Consider the following 24,714-nt stretch of genomic DNA (forward strand, 5'->3'; position numbering starts at 1 on the left):
AACATAATTTCAGAGATTGTTTCTGCTGCTGCTGCTGCTGCTAAGTCGCTTCAGTCGTGTCCGACTCTGTGCGACCCCATAGACGGCAGCCCACCAGGCTCCCCCATCCCTGGGATTCTCCAGGCAAGAACACTGGCGTGGGTTGCCATTGCCTTCCCTGGTGATTGTTTCTAGACCTTCTCAAAGTTGGACCTGATAGTTGGATGGCACATAAGTGAGCATTAGGGAGGAGATTACTGTTGAATAGAGGAGTCGGTGAAGTGGGAAGAGGACAGGACCAAGATAAATTTCATTTTCTACCCCATTTTCCTGGAGCACCATCCTACCAAAACTGCTCTGCTGGAAGGAAAGTTGGAGGTGATCTCAGCCAATCCTTTATTTTACAGAAGAGGCAACTGAAAACCAAAGAAGGAAATGGCTTTCTAAACAAGGTCACACAAATTCTAGAAGAGCTAAGATATAATTTACGTGTTCATGTTTCTAGGAGTAATGTATCAAATCATGAATGAATAGAAAACCAATTTCGTACATTTAGCAAGATGGACTTGATTTCATGGTCATATTCAGAAAAAGTCTGTCACCAAACTCACTTTGTCTCTACACAAAAGATCTTGCTTACAATGTCAGAGACTTCCTAAAGGTCATAGTTAGAGCCCAGATAAGGCCTACAGACAGGATTGTCACTGAAATGTCTCTTATCATTATTTCAGATACACAAGCAATAATTATACCATTGAAACAATTCTATTTCAGCTTGCCCAAATGTCCAAGAGAGTTTGAACACGAACATTAGTCAATACACAAAGTCACTTTCAGTCTATACTTCACTGGGCAAATCCTAACTTCAGGGCCTTTGTGAATTACACTTATTTGTCATGTTTAATTTACAATATTCCATCTTTCCTTTTCTTTACCGTAGCACCAAAGAGAAATCCAATGGCATGCAGAAGCTGGTGAACCAAAATGGAATAGACAGAACTTAGGACTGAAGGCTGTATTCCTTAACTGAAGTTAAAGAAGCACTAAAGAAGATAGACTACACGTTGGGTTTTTTCTTTTTTGGTCATTTGTAAATAGTGCGTTCTTCTTACTTTTTTTTGTTGTTGTTGCTATATAAATGCTTCACAATGTTGTGTTAATTTCTGCTGCACAACAAACCACATCAGCTACATGTATACATATATTCCCTCCTCTGAGCCTCCCTATTGCCCAGCCTCCCCTCCTCACCCCCACCCCCGCAATCCCACCCCTATAGGTCATCAAAGAGCACAGAGCTGAGGTCCCTGTGCTATCCGGCATACATGTTTCTTTACCAACATCGTTTTTCTTCAGAACTTCTTAAGAACTTCACTGGGTGCATCTCTGTCAGGAAGATCCTCTGGAGAAGGAAATGGCAACCTACTTCAATATTCTTGCCTGGGAAATCCCATGGACAGAGGAGCCTGGTGGGCTACAGTCCATGGGGTCACAAAGAGTCAGACATGACTGAGCAACTAATACTTTTTTCCTGAGCATCACAATCAGAGCTTCTTCTGCCATTTAACAATCAGGTTGTTAAGATCCTAATCACCTTGTTTCCTTTTTAAAAATTCTAACTGAACAGAACTTAGCATGTTAGGAGGGAACCAAAAAAAAAAAAAAAAAAATGAAATCCTTCTCTTCTCAACCATCTTGCCCTGCGATGTTTGTGAACATAGTGTGAAGGTGACGCTGGTTCCCCTGGCACAGAACACCTCCCCCTGACCACAGAGCTGGTGAAGTTACCGTAACTTTCCTCTGAGCACATTTCCTGTTCACGCCTGGGATACCCTTCCACACGTGGCATCTGACCACTGACTCCTTTTTCAGGCTCCACAAGAGGCAGGTGGCCCGCAGGCCAGCCCAGGGTTTGCTCAGGAACTTAGAGGACGAACTGTGCTGCCTTGGAGGCCAGGGACACCCAGCCATCGGAGGCTCTGGTAACTCTAGCTGGTGGCTTGGCTTCACACAGATGTGAGAAAGAACACGAAGCATCAGACTACAGCATCTCTCACCATCCTTTTCAGTGAAAACAAAGAGGAAAACAAAGCTATCAAACTCTGAAAGGCTCCAGACTCTCTGAAATCCATGTTAAAACAGGGAAATAAAAAAAGGGGTAATTCACATGATGTTTTCAAAATAACTTTGGTGTCATTTCATCTAGTTTTCTATTGATTGTCATCTTGAAACTCTTCTCATTTTCATAAGGAATAAATATTGATGGGAAGCCCCTCCCAAAAAGGGCTTTGTAAAAGCATAGTCCATGTATGTATACTTTGTCTCATTCAGAAAACAGCACACTCAAAACTGGGCAATAGGAGGTGAGTTATTTATAATAATAATAGAAGAAAACTGTTGGCAAAGGTTTGGAAGCACAAGATATAGTATCAGTTTGGCCAAAACATTCATTAGGGTTTTTCTGTAACAGCTTACGGGAAGACCCAAATGAACTTTTTGGCCAACCCAATACTAGAACCCATAGCTAAAAGCAGCAGAGTTATAACCACCCCCAGATCTAAAGGTACAAGGGAAGGGCAAGGTTCCCAGAATCAGAAGGAAAAGAGAGTCATGTAAAGGAGACCACCATGACAGAAGCAATGACTTCTGCAGGGAAAAACAGTCAAGCCAAGCAACCAGCCCTCCCCAGGACTGTGTAAGCACAACCATAAGTTATATATGTACAGTAAGTCTTACCAAGAGCACATGTGACTTTCAAACAAAACCTAAAGAGACTGTAGTTCAAACAAGTACATACAATGACAGATGATAATAGAAACAGAAATAGAAGCTTCTATTGGCCCTCACCAGTCTAAGCACCACCTTCAGCCTTGATCTGTGTCTTCACACAGCCAGACACTGTTCTGCAGAGGACAATTGACCTTGGCCTTTTAAAAACTTGCTGTGCTCCAGGCAATTGTCAGAAAGTAACTCAGAGGTCAGATAGGGACAAAAAGTCCCATCCAAGCACCTAGATCTAAGGCACTAATTCTTGAGAGAGAAAAGTTATCAATACGATCAACGAATACTTTCTGAAAAGAAATTTTGATGTGTCAGAAAATTACTCTTTGGTATTCCAATTTCTACCTTGACAATGTCAAGCTTTCACTCAGCAAATAAGTAATGGGGCCTACTGTACTAGGTTGCTGGGAGATGGGAAGATGTAAAAGATGCAGTCTCTTCCTTCTAGGAGAGATCCTAAGGCAGGTTGACAATTAGCTATGCTGCAAGGCCAGATACGGTGTGTGAGGCCTGTAGAGGGTCACTGACAGTTGTGCGGGAAGAGTCTGCTTTTGTGAAGACTGGACTTTAACTGGGCCATGAACTTCTGGGCAAATTTAAACAGGCTAATGTGAAGGAAATGCCTTTTAGTGTAAGGATTTATTGGGGATCAGCTGAACATTGTATCTACATAGAAGGAAAGTAAGTGAAGATGCCTGATGCCTCATGGTGAGCTTTTGATGCCAAGAAAAAGGCACATGGATTTTACTAGAAAGCAATGGGAGACATTGAAAACACCTGAACTGAGACTAAGGCAGTAAGTGCTGCTTTAGCAGGGAGCGCATTAGCTAGGAATGAGGGTGGGGCTGAGGCAGAGACAGGTAAGAGCTGAGCCAACAGCATCACTGTGAACCCCTGGGGTCTGAGGCTCAGAGGGAGCAGCTGAGATAGAAGGGGTGGGTGAGGTGTTGGTGCTGGGTCATGCCTGGTGATAGTGAGCAGGAATCAAAATGACGTGTAGCTCATGGACTAGAGGAGAGACCAGTGACAAAATTAGCTAAATGAAGAGAGGAAATTTGTTTGAAAAAAAGTTGTTGTGTTTTACGTATGTTGTGTTTGATGGTCAGGTAAGGCATCCTAGAGGAAAAGTTCAGGAGTTTGACGAGTTGGACTAGAGCTCAAGAAAATCAGAGATAGACACATACATTGAAATGCCATCTATATTAGCATAATAGTTATTATTAAACCTGCTAAAAAAAACACTGCCTGTACCATAATCCATCCCTACCATTCAGAGACACTACCCAGCCATATACATACAAAGCGACAGAAACTTGAGTGGAGGGACTTTCTGGCAGTCCAGTGGTTAAGACTTCACCTTCCAATGCAAGGAGGTGTGGGTTCAATCCCTGGTTGGAACGCTAAAATCCCACATGCCTCTCGGCCAAAAATCCAAAATGCAAAACAAAAGCAATGTTGTAACAAATTCAATGAAGACCCTTAAAAATGGTCAACATCAAAAAATCTTCAAAAGGAAAAAACTTGAGTGTGATGGGACTTAGGCTCCACCATCAAGGCTTTGCATTATCCTCTCAGCTCCTAATGCTAGAAAGATCATCTAAGAGGACAACATAATGGAGCATCTTCTTTGATATAAAAGAGTTACCTACAACAAAAGCTGGAGCTTCCCAGTGGCTCAGTGGTAAAGAACCCAACTGCCAATACAGGAGACACAGTTTCAATCCCTGGGTCAGGAAGCTTCCCTGGAGTAGGAAACGGCTACCACTCCAGTATTCTTGCCTGGAAAATTCCATGGAGAGAGTAGCCTGGTGGGCTGCAGCCCATGAAGCTGCACAACAGAGTGACTGAGCATGCATGATACCAAAGGCCACCAGACCAGTCTAAGAATCAAATTTTGTTACCCCAAAAGGTTGCTTATAGTTCAAGTGGTAGGTAACCAGGATTTTATAACTTTCTACATAAATATTATAGCAGTAATTCAGTTAACAGATGCCCATAGGTGTCAATGAACTGGCTGTATTAATATATTGTATTCTAAACACATATTTTAATCCAGTAACCAAATCTTGGGAACCTTGTTTTCCTCCTGAGCCACCATCATTCTGAGTCCTCATTCAAAACAACTCTGTAAAGAAGACAACAGTACATTTTTCCTGTTTCTTTCTCCCTAAATCTTTGGGTGTGTGTGCTCAGTTGTGTCCAAATCTTTGTGACCCCATGGACTGGAGCTCACCAGGCTCCTCTGTCCATGGGAATTTTCCAGGCAAGGATACTGGAGTGGGTTGCCATTTCCTACACCAGGGGGTCTTCCCAACCCAGGGATCAAACCCTCATCTCTAGTGTCTCCTGCACTGACAGGCGGGTTCTTTACCACTGCACCACCTGGGAAGTCTACACCTTTGAGAAGTCTGCTTAGGATCACCTTGGCACATTCAGAATCTTCTAGGTAAGTCATCACCTGGAAGTTCAAAAAATAGTTAGTGTTAAACCTTAACATTATGTAGGAAGATGGGGAGAACAAAGGCAATATTATTCCCCCAAACCCTGCAGTCATTTCTAAGCATATTGGTATCTAAGACCCTGGTTCACAATCTCTCCAATTTCCAAGGTGACTTGTCGCAATTCTTTTGTTTTCTCTGTCATAAGAGCATCCACAAAGGGGTGGGGTGATCTGGTTGCCTTGTTAGAGCTGATAAAAACTAAACCTTTTATCCCATTTAAGAAGTATTTTTAAGCAAGAAATAGACCTGAGATGTCTTCTCGTCCCAATCCCGTTGTATATGAGATGAGGAAATGAAGGCCTAGAAAAGTTAAGTCATAGTGTAACAAACTAAAACTCTTCATCATATTCCCCTCTCTTGATAAATCAGGGGTTTTAGCTTTTGAGTTTGGAAAAAGAATAACAGTCACATTCTCCCTAAAGCCAAGGGCAAGTCATGTCCTTCCTCTGAAAAAAGCAAACAAACAAGCAAGACACAGATGCCAAGATTAATGTCCCTGACTGGAAACTGGAGCCCTGCCCATCATGCTGGGCAGACTTGGTCTGAACCTTGTGATACTGTTATCAAAGCTGTGAGCTGAGGCCAAGTGTAGCCACATGTAGAGGTTGGAAGACTCAAGCAAATTTATGGTACAAACCGATTAACTCTTCAAAGTTAAGGTATGTACTGTCCCAGTCACCATTGTTAAGATAGGTTTAACACAATGACCTATCTTGAGAGAAATCATATATATATGATATATGATTATATATATATATATAAATATATATATATATATTATATTTATATTTATACACACACACACACACACACACACACACACACACACACACATATATATCCAATTCACAAGTGTTTTCAATGTCAGGTTTGCCAGTGTGGAATCACTCATCTACCCTGGCTTCATCCCAATACATCTCTACCTATTCCCTTCCTCCCACTCTTCTCAGACATTTCCCCTCCTCTCTCTGATACTCCCTTTCTCCAAATCTCCATCCCCATCTCCTCAAAGAAAATTGCCTCCATTCTCTTGTTTTTCTCTCTCTCTTCCTCTTTTCTTTCTTAATAGCCCTCTCTCCCCACTACCCATGCAACACACACACACACTCAAGACCAACAAATGGCTCCTTCCACATGTCAAATGTAATTAAGTCACTTGGCTTGCAAACGTTACTTGTGGACTATGTACAAATTACTATGATAAATTCTATAGGAGATATAAGCTCCTGGTGGTCTTCACTTTATCTAGAAATTTCCTCTCCTTTTCACTATCTCATTTTTATCCCCCTCCATCTTTTCTCAACCCTTTGAAGAGTAATCTTCCTTCGCCATCTCTGCCTAAACTCAAAAAACCCCAAATGGCCTCCTCTCAGTCAAAATCAATAATCTTTCCAGGGTTTCCCTGGTGACTCAGTGGTAAAGAATCCACCTGCCAATTCAGGAGACATAGGTTCAATCCCAAGCTAAGGAGAATACCTTGGAGAAGAAAATGGCAACCCACTCCAGTATTCTTGCCTGGGAAATCCCATGGACAGAGGAGCCTAGCAGGCTACAGTCCATGGGGTCACAAAAGAGTTGGACATGACTTAGCAATTTAAACAACAACAATGACTTTGTGCATATGTGTGTGTGTGTATTATTCACTCCTCCTTCCCTTAAACAATCAGTACTATTAACCATTGCCTCTTTTTGACACTCTTTCTTCTCTAGCTCTGGTGACATTCCATGAGCCTCATTCCCCTCTTCTTTCTCCAACACACTCTCTGTCTCCTTCACTAGCTCAGCCTGCTCTTCAGCTAAGTCCTAATTAGGCCTATTTTCCAGACTTCATTCAACTCTCTGCTTTTCTATAGTTGTTCCCTCTCCTTTCTACTAGCCATTAATTTCTGTCACTTCAATTTTATTCCAAAGTTGAGGATTCCTAAGTGTTTTCTTCTTACCTGGTTCCCACATCGTCAGCTTTGTACTGGACATTTTTCTGACATCTCAAGTCTTTACTTCAAACTCAGTGCATCTAAACTTAAACACTATTTTCCTCCAAAACTCAGTTGAACAACAAAATCTTGGTTCCAGGTGGTGACACCACCATTCCTCTTAAGCCAAAATCTTGACATCATTCTTTATCCCTCCTTCCCTTTCACAAGTCAGGTACTAAGCGCTGAAATATTTACTTTCAAAATATCTCTCAGAATAGTCACTTCTTTCTATTTCCATCTTTGCCCAAATCCTATGACCCTCTTCCTGACAAAGTGACAGAGTGACATGATCTCCTGGTCACCAGTCTCCATGCATTCTAGATCATCCTGCTTCTGCAAACTTCCAGCTGCTTCCCAGTGTCTTGAAAACGAAGTCTGAATTTCCATTATGAGCATTCAATCCTTTTGACCTGACTCAACCCCACTACTTCAAGCCTCTATACCTTCAGACTGGCCATCTGTTCCAAGAACATGGAATTATAACCCTGGTATAATGCCTTCATTTGTATTTCTTCTCCTTCCTGAGGCAACATAGCATTGGTAAGAACATGAACCCTGGAGCAAGAGCGCCTGGACTGACTCGCTGACTAGCTGTGTGATCCCAGATAAGTTGTTCTATCCGCTCCATGCCTCAGTTTTCCCATCTTACATACAAGATAATCACTGTAACTACTTCAAAGGATTTTGGGAGGGAAAGAATAAATGATTTAATACAGGGAAGGCCAGATAAAAGAATTTATGGAGATTCATATCAATGTATGACAAAACCCACTGAAAAATTAAAAAAAAGAATTTATGGAACATTATAAGTGTAAAATAAATATTAACTAGCAATTATTATTAATAACATCATGCATTCACTTCTTATCTAGCTTTAAAGTCTAACTTAACTCCCAGATTTCCATAAAAGCTTCTATATTAACCTTATAATCATTTTACACTTCCTCTTTTAGTTCATTCATTTCCTTCTTCAACAAATAATTGCCCAACACCCACAACACATCCTGCACTATACATAGTTTCGAGGTTATAAGGATGGGTATGATACAATCCTGTCTGCAAGGAGCTCACAGTCTAGAGGAAGAAAACAGATGTACCAGCACAGCACATAATAATAATTTTAGGAATCCTGATGAAGAAAGAAGTCCCTCACTTTGCCATGTAGAGTCTCACAGAAGAACTTCTTAGGTAAGAGAAGTAGGGAACATAATGGATTACAAAAATAATATATGCCAATCCATTACAGCATCAAATAGCATGATGAAGTAGGAAACTGCCAAGTTTTATTTATCTGTTTCCAGCTGTTATATCCTGTTATATATAGTCTTTACAACTAGAGCTGAAGTCTCTAAAAGCACAGAGAACTACTTAATCACAGAAGCAATTCTTGTGTGCCAATTAAGTCTATATCTCTTTTCCTCTTTTTATATTCCTTCAGATCCCAATAGAAACTGAAATATAAGAGAGGTTTATTAAATATGTTAGATTGAGTTACACTCCCATTGGGATTCCTCTTACAAGACCATAGGAAAGACCGAATACCAAGGGAATGCTTCCTCTGGGAGATGGATCTTGCACTAAAGACTTAAAGTGAAAGTCGATTAGGGTTTGGATGCATGGAAAGGAGGCATGCACGCTCAGTCACTAAGTCACTTCTGACTGTCTGCAGTCTCACTGACCATAGCCCGACAGGCTCCTCTGTCGGGATTTCCCAGGCAAGAATACTGGAGTGGGTTGCCATTTCCACCTAAGACACCCATGAAAAGGAAGAGGGAATCCAAAATGGAAACAGCATCAGAAAGGTCATAAACATGGATTACAGGTGTGTGAGACAGTGAAGGAAGCCACAATATAAGAAAGGGTTAAGGATCTTATATTACGGTATGAAAGGAGATAGATTAGGTAAGTAAAATGGGTCCAGCCTAAAAGCATCCCAAAACCCCAGGAAACATTGCTATGTCATCTTCTAGTAGCATCTTCTAGGAACCATCAACACAACTTCCTTTTCTATAAATTGAGAGATGTCTAAGTTTCCTCCCATCTTTAAAAAATGTCTATGGTTGAATTCAGCAATTCTGTGGATGCTTCAGCTTATAATTGTTTTCCTTAAAATCAATTAGTATAGATAGGATATCATTCACAGTGTTCCTAAATTGAAAAAGAAAAAAAAAATCTGGAAAGCTTTCACAATTTTCATTTTTAAGTTCATCAAAGCTCAAACTGGGTTTTGTATCAGTCACAGAACCTGAAACAGCGTGATGTTATTGTTTAGTCCCTAAGTTGTTTCCGACTCTTGCTACCCCATGGACAGTAGCCTCCCAGGCTTCTCTGTCCCTGGGTTCCCCGGGGAAGAATACGGGAGTGGCCTGCCATTTCCCTCTCCAGAGCATCAATCCAACCCAGGAATCAAACCCACGTCTCCTGTGTTGGCAGGCGAATTCTTTACCCCTGAGTCACCAGGGAAACCATAGAAGATGTTAATAAATACCTGTTGAATGATGACATGAAGATCTGTCTTCCCAAGGCACAAGAAGGAGCAGGCACTTCAGAGAAGAGTAACTTACTGACACTCTTTTTAGTCTCCCCAAGAGCCTCCTGGTGGGAGGAAACATTCTTCTTCTAAGATTCCATCCTGACCCACTTTCTATGGGATAGAGTCTGTGAATCAGAAATGGAATCCTCCTGGACTCAACATTCCTGAAGCTGGTCTAAATTATGTACCCTTTCAATTTCAGAGCAAGTCATCGAGGTTACACAAAGCTGCCAATACAGCCACAGTGATGTTCTGACACTTCATCACACGTCAAATATCCCTAAGCAATGAAAAGCACAACTCTCTATATTTTCAAGTTAAAAAAAAAAATCACCCACCTAAGTTCTTAGCAGGGGAACCAAAGTCATTGTTAAAAATGTAAGATATGTCCATAATTATGTTTGAGTGAGTAGGTAATGACTAGGGGTTACTCTTATAATCAATACATTAGGTGGTGGATTGTGAACCAACAAGGTGACTCAGATATGCAGAAAGGGGCTCACGATTAGATTAGAGATCAGAGTGAACTGTGAGTGGGTGACTCTTATGACACCATCAGGAACTATAAACCTGGTTACCTTGGCAACCAGAGTCCCCAAGATAATGAAGATGATGACAAATGAAAAAGATGACGGTAATGGTGATGCAGAGATAAAGTCTCAGCTAAGTAAGAAATTCACCACCACCACTCACTTCTCTTCCAACAATGAAAATAAAAGCTAAAATAATCTGAATGGTCACACATAGACTGAATTAAGATGCCTAGGAAATTAGTATTGAAATCCTAATGTCCAAGAAGTCTAAACTCTTTCTCATATCCTTTAACAAGCGGCTGAGTAGCCCTTGAACATATCCAGCCCACCTCTCTTCTAGTGCTGAGAGTCATCAAAATGAGAATTTAACAAACAAGCAATTAGATACCTACTTTCCATGGGGCCTGGGTTACCTTCTTTCCAGCTTCAGGGACCAGTTCTCACGCAGTGATTCTCAGACTGAAGTCTCTGGGTACATTTTTTTTTTTTTTTTTATGACAACACCATGTCATTGACCAAAAAAAGAGTCAAAGAAATTACCATAAGAGACACAGATTCCTTAACACGTCTTAGAAAACCAGAGACCCCTTCAATCTGTCACACAGCCACCTAGCTGTCAATTTTTTTTCTCAAGTTCAGCATAACTGTCTACTAAGAAGTCCCAGCCTCTGTGAACTTTCATAAACAAGAAATTTCTTCTAGAAAAAGGCAAACAAAAATTGAACCAAGATGAAAAGGAAAAAGGATAAATAACTGTGCTTTCAGAGGGCCTGCCCTCTGGTTTTTAGACAAGAAAGTCTGCAGTGAAAATTGTGTATCATTATCAAAGCCAACATGTGTGAATAAAGAGCTATTGTTTTAAAGATGATAAACCACAAACGGCATTTTCTTCTGGGATGTTGGTGGCATAATAATTTTCATTTTGTAAATGTCAGCACATTGCAAGCAGGAAATAGTTGGAGGAAGATAGTCACACATGATAAAAGCTGAATGGTAGCCATGTGGCATTTTGACACGAGAATAGAATAAGGATATTAAAAAAGAGGATGGCGTATGTTTAAAGGAGAGACAGTGAGGTCCTCCCCCTCCCCATAGTAAAGGTTTGAATGTGAGAGCTTCAGAACAACCATTACAGATTCATTTCTTTTTCTAATCTACCTGTGAAAATGACTCATCCTATTTCCTAGTATTGATACATTGGCATTAATTTTACAATCCTTGCTGTAAAAATTCTTTTTGGATGGTTGCCTTTAAAAAAAAAAAAAGGAGTATCTTTGGGTATAAGAACAGAGTAAAACAAATTCTTGGTTTTTTTAAATTTTTAATTGGAAGCTACTTGCTTTACAGTTGTGTGTTGGTTTCTGCTGCACACCAGCGTGAATCCGCTACAAGTAAACATGTGTCCCCCTCCTCCTGAGCCTGCTTCTCCCCCCACCTCACATCCTTCTCCTCTAGGAGGTCACAGGGCCCCGGCCTGAGCTCCCTGGGTTATACCGCAGCTTCCTACTAGCTAGCTATTTTACACATGGTAACGTGTATATTTCAGTGCTACTCTCTCAGTTTAAAGCAAATTTTTAATTGCACTTTGGCAATGTCCATTAATTTTACTTGAAATGACAAAATACCCAGTCAATTTTGAACAGTCAGAATAACTGGCTGCTGTGTATTGGTTGTCATGTAGACACAGCAATCAGCTAGTTACCTTGCATTTTCTATGTCCATCTTTCTACCTAACTTCCCCAAGTCCAGCCTCCGAGCAATACTTTCCTGAGAGAGGTCAATGACTTTTGCAGAGGGGTCATTTGCTGAACTAAAAGTAAAGTCTTTAATTACCTTGCTTTGCTGATGGTTTTTCATTAAATACCAATCATTTTCCTGCCTTCTGTGCCTCTCTCAGAAAAAGAAATGCTGTGGGGAATAGGGCAGCAACAGAGAAATCAATCGTGTTCAAATTGGCCATTTTGGACAGTTTCCTTCCTAAGGTTTGGGAAGAAATGAAAAGAAATGCTCTCGCTGAAAAAAAAAATGTGTTGTCCTGATTTTTGCCTTCATATTGGATGATTAACTTGCTGAAAAAAAATCAATATTGACTGAAAAATCAATGAACAATAATACTATGTATTATAGGTACCCTCCTTCTATCGTCAACCGCAAATTATTTCCCTTTCAAGGGCCTCCAGTTCTAAGCTGGATTCATATTCCGAAATCAACAAAATCCTCTGTTGTGGATCTCAACTGCACAATTATCCAGTAAAAAAGACATATCATGTTAGTAAAGGAATTGTGTCAGTTAAGGTTTTCTTATGCTTCCTGAGTCATTCTTCTTTAATTTTACTCTAAAGATCTTTTATAGTGTCATTAAAATCATGAAGAATCAGGTTCAGGTTTGAGCTTCATAAGATAAATATTTAAAGCTATGCTGTGAGACAAAGAGTTAGAATTGTTAAACTGGTCAAAAAAACTGTCCCTCACACCCAGACACATGCACACATCTCAACACAGAGGTAGCATTAGTCTTTCACAGTCCTCAAGAGGATGGCTACACTTTGACCAGAGAATTTCCTTAACTGTAACTTTTTCATGGAGGGTAAAGCAGAGAGAAACAAAAAGCACATGGAAGATTTTGCACCACTGATTAGAAGGGACCAGACATTTTTGTATGTCGTAATTATTTTTTCTCATAAGTTTTCTTGCTGAAAGAGGCATTTTGAAAGTGCCTTCTCAAAAAAAAGGAGAAAGAAAGAAATTGACTTCTCTGCCCCTTTCCTACTTCATTAGATGGCCACTCAGCACCAAATCTTAAAAGTGATTATGGGCGGTGAACCGGCATTTGAAACATAGATGTACCTCAAGTCAAAGACAGTTTCCATGTGTATGATCTTTTCACTGCTTCTCTAGCTATCCCCCTTTTGATAAATGTGCTAAAGGAAACATATAAAGCCTTGAGTCTTACAAAACATGTCTCCCAAGGAGAGTGAATGAATTGATGATGATGGCTGTGCACAAAGAAAAGTATTTTGTATACAGTTACCAATTTTAAATAGTTTCCCATCATAGTGGGGCTTCTCTCTCCTTTCTGCCCATACTTTATGGCCTAATTAACTATGAAATTTTAAATAGTCTTTAAAAATAAATTTTAGAGATCCCTTAAAAGATAGATATTGAAGATCCTTTTAAACAATGTTTGTTAGCTCTCAGTGCTGGGTATTAACCTATCTCATCACCAGCTCATGTCTTTTACTATATCAACACCTTTTATAAACACACAGAAGTTTTAAGGTGCTCACTGGCACCTCAACAACGAAACAGATGGGTGTATTGCACAAGTTGGGTGATTACACTCTTTGGAACTCACGCACATGATATTTAAGGACATCAAGAAATCATGCAATCCCCATACTACCAGCATAAGTGAGAAAGAAAATGGAAGATGCTGGCCTTTCACTGTATCTTCAAGGGAAAAATAACTATCCTTATTTCAATATGCCAATTAACCCCTATCTGTCCAATTTTTGAGTCAAGTAGGACCATTGTCTAACTCTGAGAACAAGTTGAACGAACACCTGACTCCAGCCCACCTAAGTAAGCAACAAACTCTTTCTGTTGGGCACTGTGATTTACCAAAGATGATCTAGCCCTGGACATATCTGGAGCTAAGAAATTATAAAGCACACCCTATTAGGCGGAGTAGCATAAGAGCACAGACAAAGCGCTGGTCAGACAAAGGTAGTTCAGACCCTGATTCCAACAACCCCTAGATATTTAGCCAAATTAGCATTCCTCCCCCCAACTCTTTATCTGACATGGGGTTAACTGTGATCACATCAAGTTCTTATCCTCATCCCCATCATCATTGAAAACTTAAAGAATTTCAACCACTTGAAGCAGATATCAACCAGCTGTTTAGAAAAACTAATTTATTAGCATCTGTATGGCACCAGCGTCTGTGACAACTCCAGAATTCATTCTGGCACTCTTTCAATTCAAGTAGACATGGCAAAAGAGTCGGACAGGACTTAGTGACTAAACAACAAGACATGATAATTATAGCCAACCTTTATCTTGACGGCCAAGCATTCACTGTGCTGAACATTTCACATGGTTTGTTTCATTTTATCCCCACAATGACCTTGAGATGAATTTATTATCACTCCCATTTTACAGATAAGGAAACTGAGGCTTAGAGAGTTTAAATACTAGTCTAAGCTCAGTTATCAAGAAATAGATCTGTGATATGAACCCAGGCAGTCTAAGTCCAGAGCTCTCAGAACCAACCTGCTTACAGCAATTTTCTTCCATTTAAAAATATATATGTATACACAAATGCTAAAAATTCTTGGGACATTACCAACTAATAGTTAGATAAATCTGATTTAATTCCAAAGAACGCTTATTTAAATATTTTGCTGGCTATAGTCTGAGAATTAATGAGTTTCTTCAATAACAGGTTGCCATTTCATACACTTCAAATGCCCAAATGTCCTGAGTGCTTCGAAATTTAAAATGAACCATTCACTGATAAATGAAGAAAAGCATTGCACCTTTTGAAAGATACCAAATAGAGAGTGCACGATTTAAAGATATTTTTTTCCTGAAAAATAAATGAAATGAAATGAACCGAAAACCTCAAAAGAAAACGCCGGAGGAGGAAAGAAATCAAAAATGTTTACCTGCTACTTGAATTGAGGGGAAGAAGTTGAGAGCCAGGAGCAGCCTGAGGATCATGGTGCTGAGGTGGGCCGCGGCTCCAGCCCCTCCTCCCCGAGAAGCCCAAGTGTGAGGTGAGCTGAAGACAGACTTGAGTGACTCGACTCGTCATCCGCGGCCACCACCGCCGACTTACTTCTCGCGGGGCACATGATCAAGGGACTCAAACCTCAAACATTTCACACAGGATATTACATTGTTTTGATGACTTCTGACTTTTCCTCTTCTTTTAAAGGCAAACCTTTTCTTGTCACTGAAACAGAGTATCAGTCACTCTCTGATGGTCTCATGGAAATCATGCTCCGCAGAGGGGTGTCGGGGCTGTGAAAAACGGGTGCTTGCAATCTGAAATGTAAGGGTAGACAGATGAGACGATTCTAAAAGAGGAGGGCTTTTCATAAGACGGGGATAGACTGTGTCCAAAAGACACCAATAAGAATTATACTGAGGGACTTCCCCACTGGTCCAGAGGTTGAGAAGCTGTCTGCTACGGCAGGGGACATGGTTTTGATCCCTGGTCCAGGAAGATCTCACACGCCGGGCACCAAGCTAGCCTCTGTGCCACAACTACTGAGCCCACACACCAACTGCGGAAACTCACACCGCGCTGAAGAGTAGCCCCCGCTCACTGCAACTAGAGAAAGCCCAGTCGCTGCAGTGAAGACACAGCGTGGCCAAAAATAATAAGTAAATAATTGTTTTTAAAAAAGGATTATGTTGAAGATTTGGGAAATAATAGTTATAAGCATTGAAATTTATAAATATGAGGAATTGAACATTTGTGTTGGACGTAGGCAGTCCCATGGAGCATGGAACACAAACTGTTTAGTTTAGGCCAAACCTTTCCCAACTCACTTCAAGGAACTTTGAGAGAGACACCCCACTTGCAAGCACCCCACCTACAGAATATCTGGAAGAGGTTCCCTAAGCAAAGGGAGAGTCGAAAGTATCCTGTGTCTTTAGGGGGCAATGAGGTGACAAAAGCCTCTTGGTGTCTCATGGTCTGTATGTTCCTCAAGGAAATTAGAGGTTAAGTGGCAGGCATGAAAGAAGGCTCTAAGCAGCCTCCCCGAGGCTGGTGACCACGCCTCTGCAGGCCTTACCTTCTGAGAAAGTCTTCTGTGTTTAGGGGCCTTCCCCTATCGCGGCCAGCCCCGCTATCCTCTTTAGGAGCCTGGGTCAGGATCTTGTACTCCACAGCTTGTTCAAAAACCTTCCAGTAACTTTTTTCTGCTTTCCTAAAAAATCTAAGCTTTATGTGATTAACTTAGTTTGAAGTTTGTGTATATGTCTTAAAAAATAATAATAATATTTTGTATATAGATTTTTATTCTGACTATAAATGATCAAACCAATTGATCCTAAAGGAAATTAATCCTGAATATTCATTGGAAGGACTGATGCTGAAGCTGAAGCTCCAATACTTTGGCCCCCTGATGTGAAGAGCCGACTCATTGGAAAAGACCCTGATGCAGGAAAAGATTGAAGGCAGGAGAAGGGAATGACAGAGGATGAGATGGTTGGATGGCATCACTGACTCAATGGACATGAGTTTGAGTAAGCTCCAGGAGATGGTGAGGGACAGGGAGGCCTGGCGTGCTGCAGTCCGTGGGGTCACAAAGAGTCAGACACGGCTGAGTGACTGAACAACGATAAAAGGAGGTCATATGTCATATAGAAAATTTAGAAAAAGACACTTTTATTTTTGTAAATGTCAAAAGAATCACTAAAACAAAATTCACCTATGATCTTACCACTCTGATATAAACACTGTTAACATTCTGGTCCTTTTCTATTAATATTTTTACATATTTAATATCAGGTTTTATTTATAGTTTTCAACAGATCTATACTATTATCTGTTATATCCTGAACATTTTTCCCGTGACCTGTAAGCATTCTTTATAAACATTATTTGAAACCGATACATAATATTTCATCCTATAATCACCTCATAAGTTGTCTATGTGCGTTAGTTGCTCAATCATGCCCAACTCTTTGCAACCTGTGGACTATAGCCCGCCAGACTCCTCTGTCCATGGAATTCTCCAGGCAAGAATACTAGAGTGAGTTGCCCCCCTTCTCCACGGGATCTTCCCAACCCAGGGATTGAACCCAGGTCTCCCACACTGCAGGCAGAATCTTTACCATCTGAGCCACCTGGGAAGCCCATAAGCTGTCTAACAATCCCCTGATGGAATTAACAAACTTTTGCTATTTTCAAGTACTACATTGAACATCTTTCATGATTTAGCTATAAGTGAAAGACTTCATGTCCTCCCCTCTTCTTGTCTGGCAAATGACAGAAAAAAATATTTCCCATTCTAGTAGACCCTCTTTGTCCATATTTTAATTTTCTCACAGTTTTTGTGACCTTCCCTCTCCCATACCAATATAGCTTCTTGCCATTTGGAGTAATCTGTCCTTGGAAATGATTCATTTACACCTGTGAACTAAAGGTAAATGATGAAGCCATGTCCCCAGTCATGAGGGGGACATCTTCAAGAGAAGATTCATTTCTCAAATTTGACCCAGTATTCCTAGTTCCTCGAAGATATAGAGGAACTTCTGTCTTACCCTAATGTCTTTCTAGCAACAATTTGTAAAAGGCAGGATAGGACTTCCCTAGTGGTCCAGTGTCCAAGACTCTGCCTTCCCAATAAAGGGGGCCTGGTTTCAATCCCTGGTCAGGGAACTAGATCCCATATGCCGCAACTGAGAGTGTGCATGCTGCAAAAAAAAAGACTGAAGATCCCAGTGCCACAACTAGGACCCAGCACAGTCAAATAAATAAGTCAAGATACCCTTCTCTGAAAGTTTACCCTATTCTGGAGTCCCCACACCACCCAGATCTAGAACAAGAGACTCTAAAATTCAGCACAGAGATTAAGAATATGTAGAGTAGAAACAAAGACTCCCCCATATTTCCTGTGATTGATAACAAAAGACTATGGAGCAAATTAATAGCTGCATAGAAAAGAAATATGCTTCAAGCATAGAGCATCTAGTTGATATTACGTATGTGGTAGTGCTTAACTGACTCAACCTTAGTTGGAAAGGAGTGCAGTGATATGGACTAGCTCCTTTATTCTGCAAAAGAAGATGTTGATGCCCAAAGAGGTTAGCTGATTTACACAGACCCACAAAACAATAATTAAGTATGCTTAATTTTATTACTTGACTAAGGGTATTTGATGTTCACTCTTTAGAATATAAAGAAACACAAACTGTGGCATTTGCCTTGCTTTTTTTAACACACTAAAGAAACAAATCATTTCATTACAGACCTTTCACATTTGCTCTTGAAATGCAATGGCATTCACGTACACTAAGAAGGAGAAACGATAGGGATGAAATAAGAGACCTTCAATCCATCAATGCTTGGAGTGCTGAGACCATCCTTCTTGCTGTTGTTCAGTCACTAAGTTGTGTCCAAATCTTTGTGACCCCATGGAGTACAGCACACCAGGTTTCCCTGTCTTTCACTGTCTCCTGAAGTTTGCTCAAACTCATGTCCTTTGAGTTGGTGATGCCATCCAACCATCTCACCCTCTGTTACCTCCTTCTCCTCCTGCCCTCAATCTTTCCCAGCATCAGGGTCTTTTCCAGTGAGTTGGCTCTTCCCCTCAGGTGGCCAAAGGATTGGACAACATTTCCCATAATAATAATAGCACTTATGAACCAAGCACGTTACACACCTGATCTCAAAGTATACTCACACGATCTATATAAAAACATGCTCTTCTATCCCCATTGTACAGATAAGAAGACTGATCCTGAGAGCAGGCTAGGAAGTCTCAGGAAGCAGTGGGGCCAGGATTAGGACCTAGATCTTTCTAACTGGAACTACCATGCCATAATCCCAGCCCTGTGCTCCTCCCTACTGTCAGCCCCCTCCAGGACTCCTTCAGGACGAAAGGATAGGGAATATGCGTTGCCTGTCTGCTGTGTGCACGCTCAGTGGCTTCAGCTGTGTCTGATTCTTTGCAGCCCCATGGACTGTAGACTGCGAAGCTCCTCTGTCCATGGGATTCTCCAGGCAAGAATAGTGGACTGGGTTACCATTTCCTCCTCCAGGGGATCTTCCCAAACCAAGGATTGAACCTGATTCTCCTCCATCTCCTGCACTGCAGGCAGATTCTTTACCCACTGAGCCACCTAGGAAGACTTAAAGAAGATGTGGCATATAAATACAATGGAATGTTACTCAGCCATAAAAAGGAACAAATTTGAATCCATTGTAGTGAGGTGAGCGAACCTAGAGCCTATTATACAGAGTGAAGTCAGAAAAACAAATATCATACATTAATACATATGTATGGAATCGCAAAATAATAACAAGATGTCTTATTAGACATGTGTGACCAGAGGGTCACACAGAGGGAGAAGAAAGAGAATAGTGACCCAAGATGGCACTGAGATGACTTAATTAAACAGTGTTTCATAAAAATGCACCTGTATTTTTCTGAAGAAATTCCAGATTCCTTAAACCCACATACACTCTTGCAATTCAAAGACATACGCTCTATGATGGAACAAATGACCTTAATAAATCAACAGGGATACTGAAGTCCACACTACATAGCTCATCAGAGAAAAATACAAGTGACCAAGTTTTATAGGCTGTTTGAAACATAATAGGAACTAATCTTAGGGGTAAGATCTTTTAGAAAAAAGTCTCAGGGTATGTAATATTGTGATATAATAAGAAATATGTATTTTGGAGTTCATCCCTGGCTCCTACCAAGAGCTCCTAAAACTTTTTCAATTCCCTAATCAATAATCTCAGATATGCAGATGATACCACCCTTATGGCAGAAAGTGAAGAGGAGCAAAAAGCCTTTTGATGAAAGTGAAAGAGGAGAGTGAAAAAGTTGCCTTAAAGCTCAACATTCAGAAAACTAAGATCATGGCATCTGGTCGCATCACTACATGACAAATAGATGGGGAAACAGTGGAAACAGTGTCAGACTATTTTCTGGACTCCAAAATCACTGCAGATGGCGATTGCAGCCATGAAATTAAAAGACACTTCTTGGAAGGAAAGTTATGACCAACCTAGATAGTATATTAAAAAGCAGAGACATTACTTTGCGAACAAAAGTCTGTCTAGTCAAGGCTATGGTTTTTCCAGTAGTCATGTATGGATGTAAGAGTTGGACTGTGAAGAAAGTTGAGTGCCGAAGAATTGATGCTTTTGAACTGTGGTGTTGGTGAAGACTCTTGAGAGTCCCTTGGACTGCAAGGAGATCCAACCAGTCCATCCTAAAGGAGATCAGTCCTGGGTGCTCATTTGAAGGACTGATGTTGAAGCTGAAACTCCAATACTTTGGCTACCTCATGTGAAGAGTTGACTCATTGGAAAAGACCCTTATGCTGGGAGGGATTAGGGGGCAGAAGGAGAAGAAGACGACAGAGGATGAGATGGCTGGATGGCATACCAACTCGATGGGCATGAGTTTGAGTAAACTTTGGGAGTTTGTGATGGACAGGGAGGGCTGGTGTGTTGCGATTCATGAGGTCACAAAGAGTCGGACATGATTGAGCGACTGAACTGAACTGAACTGAATCAATAAAGATGCTAGAAGGATCTTTTGTTTTGATATTTGGTCTTTGGCCCCAGTTCCTGACACAGGGCTCCTAAATCCCTTGGAATTTCCTGGATAATAGGAACATTTATTTTTTTTCTAATGAGGTAACTCTTGCTGGGCCCCTGGAGAACTTTCAGAAGTGAGCTGGTGACCAAAAAGTTCAAGCTATGATCAGAAGCTTGGAACTTTTAGTCTCATCCCCTATTCTCTGGGGAGGAGAGAAGGACTGGACATTGAGTTAAAAGTTAATCATGCCTAAGTGATAAAAAAAAAAAAAAAAACTTCATAAAATCCCTGAACTACAGGTTTTAGGGAGTTTCTGGGCTAGTGAACACATCACAAGCAGGGAGGGTAGGGTACCCCAATTTCATGGGACAGAAGTTCCAGCACTTGGAATCCAGAACTCACTCCAAATCTATCTCCTCCCATGGCTGTTCAGTTATCATGTCCTTTATTGTGTAATAAACACTCAGGAAGCATGAGTATTTTTCTGGGATCTGTGAGCCTCCCTAGCACGTTGTTGAATCCGAGGTGGGGTTGTGGGAACCAAATTTGTAGCCTGTTGGTCAGAAGTACAAGTGACAACCAGGGACTTGCAGTTGGCTTCTAAAATGGAGGTGGTCTTACTGGACTGAGCCCTTAACCTATGGATCTGACACTAACTCCAGGTAAATAGTGTCAGAACTGAGTTGAATTGTAGGACACCCACCCAGCTGGGAGTGGGGGCAGAGGGGCAAGAATCACGTATTTGGGAACTCCAATGGCAAAAAGCAAAGGACGTGAAGCCCCACAGTCGTAGGAGTCAAAGCCCAGTTGGGTCACTTTATAGTCATATAATCTTAGAATACCTCCCTCAATAGGGTGCATATGTCACACAATGAGTGATTCTCTCCACTCTTAAGCCCACCAGGCTCCTCTCCGCCCATGTAATTCTCCAGGCAAGAGTACTGGAGTGGGTAACCATTCCCTTCTATAGGGGATCTTCCCGGCCCAGGGATCGAACCCAGGTCTCCCAAATTGCAGGAAGATTCTTTACCATCTGAGCCACCTGGAAAGCCCTCTCTAAAGATAGAAATAATATTTAATGAATCTCCATGTCATGTTCATTACAAGGGATGAATAAATATTTATTGGATCAACCAAAGAATCGTTGAATGTTTGTTCAATCTATTTCTGTGGACTCACTTTACTTCGTAGCAACAATGCCACCAGAATCATTTCAGAAATTAGCATAGTATCCCTCCTTGCCAGGCAATTCTTTAACAATAACATAAAGCAGTATAAACTATACAAATTATCATTGAAGAGTCTTTAAGAATCAGAGTTGCCAAGTTAGTCAGTGGGAAACCCTTGGCAATCTCTAACTCATATAGGGCAAGTTTACCAGGATAATCTCTTCTTTGATCTGAATTCCTGCTAGAAACTTGTCTTTCATGTTAGTTTATAATTTTTCCCAAACCTCTGCCTCACAGAGGTTCAAATGCTCACGTGGTGGTTGTAGGGAAGTAATGAGGCCTGAGATTCTCTCTTTGAGCTATGGGGTATCACTCCAGCTGTTTGTCTGAAAATCTTATTCAAAAAAGCAGATAAAATTGAGGTTTAAAAACCTGTATATTACCACAAACCAGCAGAACCAAAGCCTGAAAAAAAATTAGGCTCCCACTAGAAGAAACTGAAAAACACTAAAAGAAACAAAAACCAAGAAATAATTGCCGTATTGGTGGACTAATCCCAACTAAAGAAATATTAAAAATGATATATTTGCAGAAAGAACCTAGGAGGCTTTATCAAGGATTTCATGAAAAATACTGTGAAAAGTAACTTAAAACAATTATCTAGGGACTTCCCTGCCAGTCTAGTGGTTAAGTTTTCACCTTCCAATGCAGGAGGTGCAGGTTCAATCCTTGGTCAGCAAACTAAGATTCTACATGTCAGCCAGTCAAAAAACCAAAACATAAAACAGAAACAATCGAGTAACGAATTCAATAAACACTTTAAAAATGGTCTACATCAAAAAACTCTTAAAGAGAAAAAGAAAAACCATCACCTAAAAATCTTTTAGGGGCTTCCCTGGTGACTCAGTGGTAAAGAACCTGCCTGCCAATGCAGGGGATGCAAGTTCAACCCCTGGGGTCGAGAAGATTCCCTGGAGGAGGAAACGGCAACCCACTCCAGTATTCTTGCCTCATGGACAGAGGAGTCCACAGGGTCACCAAAGAATCAGAAATGGCTTAATGACTAAACAACAACAACAAGAATCTTTTGACCGCTCGGCCTGGGTGGGAGGGGGGTTTGGAGGAGAATGGAGGAGCCATACATATATATGTATAAGCTAAGTCCCATCACTCTTCCCCTGAAACTATTACAGCGTTGTTAATCGCCTTTACGCCAATAAAAATAAAAAGTTTTTAAAAATCTTTTGACCAGTAACAGAGGCAGGCCTGTCTCTCCACGTGTAAAAGCAGTAGCTAGAATAACATTTCCTGGGAGCTGCCTGCTCGCAGGTCCATGCTCAGCATCATGCACACATTATCTCCTTCAATCTCCACAACAGCCCGAGGTGGTTGGTACTATTAATATCTCCATTTTATAGGTGAGGAAACAGAAGCTTAGAGAGGTTAAGTAATGTACCCACAATCACACAGTAAGTAGCAAAGCCAGGATTTGAACTAGATTCGAACATCATGGGAGAAGAAGACAGCATCCCAAATAGAAAAACCAACAGCCTGAATCTGTTACTGACAGGGCAGTGGTTAATAGGAAGGTTTTTTAAAGAGGCGTGCATCTTCCTGATGGACACATCTACGCTTCAGCACCAACTTCATAGAAATTCAGCAAGAGTTCTGTAGGATGTTCAGAGCCTTCCTTCAGTCAGCAGTATGGGGTTCTCATATTTTTCTGTGCTTACGTGCTCGATCATATCCGTCTCTTTGCAACCCCATGGACTGCAGCCCGCCAGCCTCCTCTGTCCATGGGGATTCTCCATGAAAGAACACTGGAGTGGGTTTCCATGCCCTCCTCCAGGGGATCTTCCCACCCCAGGATCAAACCCAGGTCTCCCACATTGCAGATGGACTCTACCATCTGAGCCACCAGGGAAGCCCATATTTCTCTGCTGATCCTATATTCAAGCAGACTCGGTCAAGAGGAAAAAACAGATTTTGTGTAGTTGTGACATCATCCTAGAGGATTTAATCCTGTTGAGACCTGGAATTTGTGTGCTGTCAACAAGGATACATCACAAGCCCAGGCAATGCTGATCTGAGTTTTAGGACAGTTTTAAACAACAAGCTCATCCACTTGGTCATCTGAAAAAAAAAGCAGAAGGGGAGGGGTAGCTACTGAAGGCAGCATCACTGTCACTAGAGATGGAGAGACTATTACCAATCAGACCCAGGCTAAACTATTGAGACAGTGTGAGAAGTGACAGTCTTAGGATCCAAAGATACTGTTATCAGGGAAGTCTACTGTTGCCGTTCTCCAATCCTCTCATTCTGGAAATTTAGTGGTCTCATGGGGCCATGTTCCTTCGGCCTCAGAAGAGCTGCGCCTGTCTTATGGCAGTCGTTATGCCAAGTTACCTAGGGCCCTGAGTCGGCTGAATTTTTAACTTTTTTGGAAGCCACTGGGACATTTTGGATATTTTCCAGAAAGAGGAATGTTAATTAAACATTAGTGGGGTTGGGAGGGCAAGGTGAGGAATGTATTTCTCTTCACATCTTGTTTTGAACCTGATCTGACCCTCTTCTATTCCTTGCTGTGCAATCAGGGGGATGGTAAGGAGATGACCTCTGACCTCTCCAGGAAGTGCAATCTTGTCGGGGTCTTGGGAAAACTGTCATGCCTGGTTTTCCTCCTTTCGGAAAAAATGTAGGACCTTCCTCCCCCTCACATGTGTTTTAGCATAGACCCTCCAGGAAATAGAGCTGTTAACTTCAACTTTGCTTTCAATGCTCTCTCGTATTACTGGGCCCCCATGGGAACCTTCCCACCCTCCCCCTTGTTTTATCTCCCTCCCCCCTACCCTTCTCAACCATTCCCACACTCGGTGAATAAGGAAGGTCAATCTGAATACATCTGTCCCCATTTCTGGAAGCCACAGAGGAGAAACAGCTG

General features: G+C 41.2%; 1 protein-coding gene across 1 annotated transcript in view; it reads right to left on the reverse strand.

The window, feature by feature from the left end:
• Positions 1 to 24,714, reverse strand: part of CD28 (CD28 molecule) — an 84,140-nt gene that overhangs the window by 15,639 nt on the left and 43,787 nt on the right. Inside the window, exon 2 of the mRNA XM_065927695.1 lies at positions 14,971 to 15,352. Within this exon, the coding sequence (XP_065783767.1) occupies positions 14,971 to 15,025 (55 nt within the window). The 5' untranslated portion in view covers positions 15,026 to 15,352. The remainder of the gene's footprint in view (positions 1 to 14,970; positions 15,353 to 24,714) is intronic.

This window comes from Muntiacus reevesi, chromosome 3 (genome assembly GCF_963930625.1).
Source record: "Muntiacus reevesi chromosome 3, mMunRee1.1, whole genome shotgun sequence".
Lineage (NCBI taxonomy): Eukaryota > Metazoa > Chordata > Mammalia > Artiodactyla > Cervidae > Muntiacus > Muntiacus reevesi.